This window comes from Phycodurus eques, chromosome 11, assembly GCF_024500275.1.
Source record: "Phycodurus eques isolate BA_2022a chromosome 11, UOR_Pequ_1.1, whole genome shotgun sequence".
Taxonomy (NCBI): Eukaryota; Metazoa; Chordata; class Actinopteri; order Syngnathiformes; family Syngnathidae; genus Phycodurus; species Phycodurus eques.
Window position 1 is genome coordinate 7,671,545 of NC_084535.1, and position 8,466 is coordinate 7,680,010.

General features: G+C 41.1%; 1 protein-coding gene across 1 annotated transcript; it reads right to left on the reverse strand.

Annotated features, from left to right (window-relative positions):
- Positions 1–4,373: 4,373 nt before the first annotated feature.
- hmx3a (H6 family homeobox 3a) lies at positions 4,374–6,268 on the reverse strand. Its single transcript, XM_061690447.1, has 2 exons — positions 5,971–6,268; positions 4,374–5,029 (listed from the first exon to the last, which is right to left on the reverse strand). The coding sequence occupies exons 1-2, from the start codon at positions 6,266–6,268 to the stop codon at positions 4,374–4,376; spliced, it is 954 nt and encodes a 317-aa protein (XP_061546431.1).
- Between the last annotated feature and the right edge of the window lie 2,198 nt (positions 6,269–8,466).

Consider the following 8,466-nt stretch of genomic DNA (forward strand, 5'->3'; position numbering starts at 1 on the left):
CAGTTTTTCTGTCTATTTTTTTCCCCCTGTTTTGTGACTATTTTCCCCCTGTTTTTCTCAGTAGTTTTTTCCCGTTTTTCTGACTGTTTTTTTTTTTTCTAATGACAAATAACAATACCGTCTATGTTACTCAAAGACAGGAGTATCTCCCAGTGTCTTGAAACCCATGTGAAAATAATACTTGATCAAACTAAATAAGCCGGTCATGTTGCTTACTACGGGGTACCGCAAAGAGTCACTTGCAGTTCGCAGGTTCTCGCGTGAGTTCGATGTGTGCCGATAACTCAGGGAAAAAATAACTCAGAAAAAACAGAACAAAAAATGTTCAAAAAAACAAAGCCCTCAAAAAAAAATACTCAGAAAAACTATTTTTTGTTTTCTTTTGTTTTTTTATCCAAGTGAATGAAATACGCTTCCGTAGATACTAGTTTATTGATCCCATTTTATATAACTATTTCTAATCTCTTGTCACTAGTATGGCAAAGTGAGAGAGGGGTTCATCATGAGATAGTGAAGGGGACGTATGCTCGCATGCTGCCGATGTTTCACAAAGGGAGGAGGGGGGGGGGGGGGGCAAACGTTAGGGACCCCCTTCCCCTCCCCTCCGCTGTTGGCTCTCTATCACGATGATGGGTGGCGTCCGGCCCCCCTTTTACCTACCGCAACAAGCGAACAAGAGCATCCTTATCTGGAGGGACGGCTGAAGTTATGGGCGCGCTTCGATGTGGAACTCAAGCCTCGATAAATATTAAACAACGCGCCTGGATTATGATCTATGGCGTGTCCGGCATCTACAATAAGGAAATTACCAGAGAAAATGATATCGATAAATTCTCTAAGTATAAACGTTGATTATGTTTCGATTTTCATTCAAGAAAGAAAGGGCCTTGCTCATTTATTTATTTCATTTATTTTTTTCTCCCCCCCCCCCCCCCCTACTCGTGTTTTGGGTGAGGGAGAGAGTTGTAAATGCGAGCGGAGCCCCGGAGGTGCAGCATTTATGTAATGCGAGCGTACGAAATGAACAGGGTAATTTATTGGAAAACACAAAAGTCAGGAAGATTGGATCAGCGCCGCCTATCCGAGGGCTCCCATCCATCAAGTTCCAATTAACAAGCTAACCATTGACTTTTAATGGCTTTCCAATCTACTGCCCTGATAGACTCATCAATTCCTCGGGGAGAAATTAAGAAAATCGACCGCCAAGCGCCACCCTTCGCCCCCCCCCCCCCCCCAACCCCCCACCCGAGGCGCGCCGGTGTCACTCTTCACCGCAACTATATGTCAAATTAAAAACACAATTAAAATTGAAACTGTTCCGATCAGAGGCGGCCTCGCAACCTATGTTTCACTTAATGGAACCTTGATGAAAATCGGATGCTCGCCTTCCATCAAGGACGCAGACGTTGCAAAATGGGGGGGGGGGGGGGGGTTGTTTAGCAAACAAGGCCCTGCAAGTGCAACTGTGTATGTTTATTACGAGCGGGCTTGTACACAAGTGCGCTGTAGCAGACGGTTTCTTATATTGTGCGCCAAACTCAAGGGATAAATCACCTGGGATTTTCATTTCTGCGCGCACATGCGCAATTACGCGCGTACTTTTATTTATGTGTTTGTTTTTATAGGCGCAATAAAGACGACCCAAAACTATGTCAGGCCTAAAAATTCAGTAGAGTATAATAGGACTTTTTTTTTTTTTTTTTTAAGTGGGAAATTATCGAGTGGTAATTTTATTTCCAATGTATGCGCACACATCAAGGTCATCATCCGCGGATATGCGCACGGGTCGATGCACGCTGCGGCTGCCGAGTGTGCGCCGGAGGAAGCGAATAATAATCATGCGGGCCATCCAATCTATTCATCGGCGCTAATGGAGCCGCACGTCGATAACGATGACGGCGAGGATCGGGTCCGAGCATATTGTCTCGCTGATGAGGTCACCATGCGCCGCACACCGCAGTCGGTTTGAGCGTCACTACTAGTATCATTATTAAGATTAGTAGTGCGCAGACCGTACACGCAAAATGGACAAGACTTGAGTTGAAGCATGACATGCATGAAGCGCCTGCAAAGTTTGCGCGTTGATTAAAAGAAAAAAAAACAAATTGGAATTAAAAGCTATACATTATGATGAGCTCATCACGCAGATAAGATTGTATCAACCCTTTCAAATACAAACTTTCATCCCGACAGTGTTAAAATGCATAATTAAAACAGAATGAATATTTTTTACTATCTTAATAGTATGTCGAAAGAATATTGTGTTGCTGCAATGTATTTGTAAAAATAATATATAGGCTGGATGGCTGAACAAATATGTCATTAAAGCATATTCAACATGCTTCGTTGTGTTACTTAGATTTTTTTTTAAATCATATAGAAACAAATATTCTGCTAAAATGAATGCATAACATAAATACACTCCCAAAAATGGCATCATTGTAGCGCATTAAAAAGTAATAATAATAATCCAAGTGCAATCAAATGCAAAGTTACTTTCCTTGAAATGAAACTGAATTAAAATTAAAAATAAATCGCATTATAAGTGTTTTTCCTCCCCCATATTTGGATGCATTAGTTTCTTAAGTTACACACACACACACGGACGCACGCACGCACGCACGCACACACAAGGAGGTCATTGGCTGTTTAGTGGCATCAAGTGTCGGGTGACACTTGTACGATCGTGTGTGTTACAAAGTAGCAGCTAAATAATTCATCCCTTATATAGTTTGAAATGTTACACATGCTCGTCGACATTTCTTTGCTTCAACTAAATCGCTAAATCACTAAAAAATAATAATAATAATAATGAAAAATACATCGATCTGATCAAAAATATTACTAAATACTAAATAGGCGAGTAATATGTTTTTTATCGATTTTTATTTGAACTGATTCAAATAGAAAATTCATTTGCTGAAGCAACAAAGAGATGTGGCGAACACACACACACACACACACACACACACACACACACACACAACTCTTGTGAATGCATTTCTGACGATTATTTTGACAAGATGGTGGCAATTAGGCTTCTAATTGAAGGGACCATTTTTATGCTAAGTGTATTTTTTTTTAAACCCACCTGTCCTTTAAAAAAAAAATGATATCAATTCAAATAAAACATCACCAGAGCAGCGCCGCATAAATGTAGAAAAATAAAATAAAAACGATAGGCGATATTCTCCATTTATTTCACCACTTGCTCCATCAATACAATATCAAAAGAAACGATGCGTGTGTGGTTTTTTTTCTGTACAAAGAAAGAAAGAAAGAAAGAAACAAACAAACAAAAAACTGTCTCCCCGTTCATTAAATATATACATTTACATAACTTTATACAGCAGTGGAGTCTACACCTTCATCAAATCAAAACTAAAACTAATTACACACATAGCAACAATCCCAGTCATGTACAGTTGAGAGTGTCTTGATTGTCACCCGTCACGAGCTCTTTGCCAGAACAAATAGTAATCATAACAAATTAACAAAAAGTACAAATTCTTGTTGGTTGGAATGATGTATTGCACATAATGGTTCAAAACAACAACAAAAGTGTTTTATACATGAACAAGCCAGTGGGTCTTGTTTTGGGCCCTAAACAAGGTGGTCACAGTGTAAAAACTCGAACTTAAAAAGTAGTCGAAATTAAACCAAAAAACCACAAAAAATAGACACTCTTTGGGCAGTGTAAGCAGGTAGACTCCTGAGATGATGATAATAATAATAATAATAATAACTAGAGCTGCAACAATTCCGTTCATCGACAACTAATCGATGATCAAATTAATTGATAACTATTTTGATGATCGAGTCATCATTTACAGACCTCCTTTCCCTTCAAATTGTCCAAATCCTCAGATTTCATCCTCTCGCCAGTAAACATTCGCACATTTCTGCAGTCCTCCATGAAAGCAGGCGGTTCTTTGTTTTCATCACAAGAACACATTTGTAAAACATCAGCTTTACTTAAGTACTACTTGTGCATTTTCTGCACTCAATTTGAAAACGTGTCCTGTTTTTTTTTTTTTTTTTTTAAATGGATAGAATTTTAGTTTTTTTTTTTTTTTTAAATCCAATTCAACGATGAATTGAAAATAATATACAGATTAATTGATTATTAAAATAACTGTTAGCTGCAGCCCAAATAATAATAATAATAATAGTAATAATTATAGCGTGGTTGAATTGTCGGATCACGTGTAAACCGTAAAACAAGAGGTCCCTGCAGGCCTTACAGTTTTTTTTCCACCCCCTCGTTCGTTTCTTCATCGAGTATAAAAATATTTTACTTCTTTTTTTTTTTTTTTTTTTAATTCATTCCTATTCTTTTGTGTGTGTGTGTGTGTGTGCGTCTGTGTGTACTTTCAGACGGGTCTGAGCAGTGGCACGGAGGTGACGATGGGGTGCGAGTAGAAGACGCCCGGGTGCGGGAAGGTGAGCAGCGGCTGGCTGGCGGGCGCGCTGGGGGCGGCGCCCGCGCCCTCCGACGCCGAGTTCTCGTGGTAAAGGATGGGCACCCGGACTATCCTCTGCGCGGCGGCGTGGCTGAGGTTGGCCGCCTCCAGCTCGGCGGCCAGCTGCCTCTTCCACTTGTTCCTTCGGTTCTGGAACCAGATCTTCACCTGCGTCTCGGTCAGGTGCAGCGAGGCGGCCAGGCCGGCGCGCTCCGAGCTGCTCAGGTAGCGCTTCATGTCGAACGTGGACTCCAATTGGAAGACTTGGCTGCGAGAGAACACGGTGCGCGTTTTCTTCTTGCGGCACGGTTTCTTGTCTCCTCCTCCTCCTCCGCCGCCGCCGTCGTCGTCGCGTTTCTTCCAGTCGTCCAGCTCGTCCTTCTTGCAGGCCTCCTCGGAGTCGCTCTCCTCCAAGATGATCTCGTCGCCGCTTTTGCTCGCCGCGCGCTCGTCGTCCTCGTCGTCGTCCTTGCAGGCCTCCGGCTCGGACTTGAGCACCAGTTCCGGAGAGTCCCGGTCCGTGCCCGACGTCGGGGACGAGTCTCTGGCTGTCACTTTTTCTGTGGCTGCGGGAGTACATGCAGACATTACAACAGTACAGCAGCATGCACGTGTGTCGCCCCCCCCCCCCCCTCCCTTAATTCATTCGTTATCATTTTATATTACTACCTTTAATTACTACACGCATGATGTCATTTTAAAGATTGCAATCACCACGTGACCTTAGAAATCACGAGCAAAAACGCACTTGCACAGCTGCAATGTTACATGTTCGACGACCCCGAAAATCTTCGAAAGAGGCCAAGCAAACTCCCGCATTTATCTTGAGTCAATGAGTTATTATTGATATTAGCAGTGGTTTTAATCACCCTGTGACATAAAAAAATAATAATAATTCAAAACACACTAATTGCAATACAGTATATGTTCAATTACAATAATTTTAGTGGTGCACCATTCAACTATTCTGAAGGGGGCCAAAGAAACCGCATTCATCATTATTCAATTAGTTCTTATTATTAGTGTCTTGCTAGCTGAATATCCACAAAGCCTCTTTACAATTGAAAAAATCATAATAATAATAATAACTCTTCTTTTATTATTATTATTTCTTGCCTTTGCAACACTTTTTTGTTGTTGTTAAAATGCAAAGACACTTTTATGGACACCCTCTATATAATGACATCTTATATTATAAATAAACCCTATGTAGCTTAGATGTCCAAGTCATTATTTTATTTTCATATTTCATTTTCATATGACAAAAAAAAATTCAAACAAACATTTCAGACGAGTCGAGCTGCTTCGATGCATTGAATGACTGAGAATCTACACAGACATAAAAAAAGCTACATTTGATCTATCTATCTATCTATCTATCTATCTATCTATCTATCTATCTATCTATCTATCTATCTATCTATCTATCTATCTATCTATCTATCTATCTATCTATCTATCTATCTATCTATCTCATGTATCTACGGTCGAATAGAAGTCTTATTACCTTCACTTCTGTGGATGTGCGCGGACGAGTTGAGGGCGTACGGGTACCACCAGGCCGATGTGCGCTCCAGGTAGTGGGCCGGCAGAGTGAAGCGCTGCGCGGGCAGCTCGAAGCGAGGGAAGCCGAAGTCGGCCACCTGCGCCAGGGAAAAGCCTCCGGCCGCCGCCTCCAGGGCCGCCCGGTGGGCCGCCAGCGGCGGCGGCTTGGGCTTGTTGGGCGGCTTGCTGTCGCAGTTGAGCAGGTTCTTGATGAAGAAGGGCGAGTCCTTGGCCGGAGCCTCCTGCGTGGTCTCGGGCATGGCGGCGGAGGATCGAGGGTTTTGGGTTTAAAAAAAAAAAAAAAAAAAAAAAAAAAAAAAAAACACACACCAAAATCTTTTTTTAAATGTATTTTTTCTTTTTTTTTCTTTGCAAGTGGTGACTTCCACTGCTTCTTTGGGTGAACTCAAACCAAAGCGCACGCACGGAAAGAGACGGAAGGCGGTCGAGGGGCAGCGGGAGCGTGCACAAGGCGTGCCGGATGGATCATCCCGGGGGCTCGAACGCCGAACCGCGAGCCGGTGTGCTAATGACGAAATAAAAATGTCATCCAAGTTAAATGCGGAAAGTACAGGCGATTGGGCTCGCACAATGGCAAATGGGATTAAGGCAGACTGAGGAGGGAGGAGAGAGAGAGAGAGAGAGAGAGAGAGAGGAGAGAGAGAGAGAGAGAGAGAGAGAGAGGGGGCATCCTCCCCTCTTTGGCTGCAGGGCAGGCGTGCGTGCGTGTGCACGCGGGCGTGCGTGTGGGTGCGTGTGTCCCCGTGTTATTGCTCTCATAAAGTCCCGTTAGGCAGCAAATGAGCGCCAGGCTGTTAACGCCACACACACAAAAAAAAAAAAAAAGTTTGCACCTCAACGCTACATTTATAACGCACACTCGGTGGACACTTCATTAGGTACACCGGCACCATCCAAATTGCACCTTTACAAAGACAAAGATAATAATTGGTTACTTATGAGACGGTTAAAATATTGGGAACACCTTCACCCCTAAAATGAGACCCTGTACCACAATTCTGCATTTACACACATAATACTATAATTTGTTTTATATTATTGGTGTTGTTCTTTGCAATGCGTGATATTAAATGTGGTTTCCAATGTTTTAACCATGTCATGAACTAACCAAATATTAGAAAAAGTACACAATAATAACAACTTCTTATTGCCAGAAAATGACTATATACATTTTATTTATTATTATGATTAATTATTATTATTATTATTGTAAAGGCAGAATCGTGTTATATTGGAACTTATATGGTGCAGGTGTTCCTAATATTGTGACCAGTGAGTGGATACCAAGACAACTTGCAGCTACCTTTAATACACCCAACCTCTAAAATGCATTATTTTCAATAATAAGTGCAACAATAAGTGACTATATTACTATTTAACGAGGCAATTGGAACTTCTGAAGTTGATTGGCAAAAACAGCTACAGTAAGTATTTAAGCAAAAATAAATATAGGTTAAAAGTCTAAAGAGGCTTGTTATACTCCTTAGAATAGTTTAGATTGTACTGAAAATAAAAATCATTTATTTGTGTGGCCGCTCACTGTGTTACACAAAAGGCCGATTAGATTCATATTTCTAGTCCATTGATTTTTTTTTTTTTTTTTTTTAACTACAGTGAGGGCCACTTCCAAGGTTACACGGTCATTTATTCCTCTCCAATCGATGTGCTTAATTCATTCGTCGGATTGTAGCTCGTTGTTGTAGATGTGCCATGAATATTCTCTCACTGCTATTAATTGACTTGTTTATAAAAAAAAAAAAAACGTGTGGTGGAGTCTGTTGGGTGAAGTGGACGAGGAAGGGTGGGGAGGCAGCGCCCTCTGTTGGTCGAGAAGTGGAATTGTGAATTACGAGCATAGATGTGCGGGACGCGTGGATATATTGGAGGACTCTGAATAAATGGAAATAATAAATAAAAATAAATAAATTCAATAGTAATAAGAAGTGGTGTTTTTTTTTCACAAATTGTATACATTTTAGTCACTGGATGGGAGTAATATGCACATAGTATTACCAGTATTAATATTGTACAGGCTATGATTTGTATGCAACAGAAATGCACCTCCAGCAACAGGTTTTTTTTTTTTTTTTTTTGCAAATATCGAGGTACTACTGCTAAAGTGTACAGTACACAAATGCTGTACCAATAATCGTGCCAAATTAGAGCAATTTTCCTCCTTTCTGATCAAAGTCAGCAAAGGGCTGATTATTGAATGAGATTATTCTCAGCGATTATCTTGTGGTGTGGGGTGTTTTGAGGGTGATTTCTTTTTTTGCTTGGGAAAAAAAATATGGTCAGGGCTAACGATGGTAAATGTTAAACTTGTTCAATATTTACGATGGCAAATCTTTATGTGTCTGTGTGTGTGTGATTACGGCGTGAAACGTGACAACAGCCAATTAGAAAGCAACACTCGGAGGAGCAAATTTATGTCGAG

Bases quoted from the DNA above. Each gene is read 5' to 3' on its own strand.
- hmx3a (XM_061690447.1), bottom strand. From the start codon at position 6,268: ATGCCCGAGACCACGCAGGAGGCTCCGGCCAAGGACTCGCCCTTCTTC. The intron at 5,030-5,970 runs GTAATAAGACTT...GTACTCCCGCAG, and splicing joins GCACATCCACAGAAGTGAAG to CCACAGAAAAAGTGACAGCC.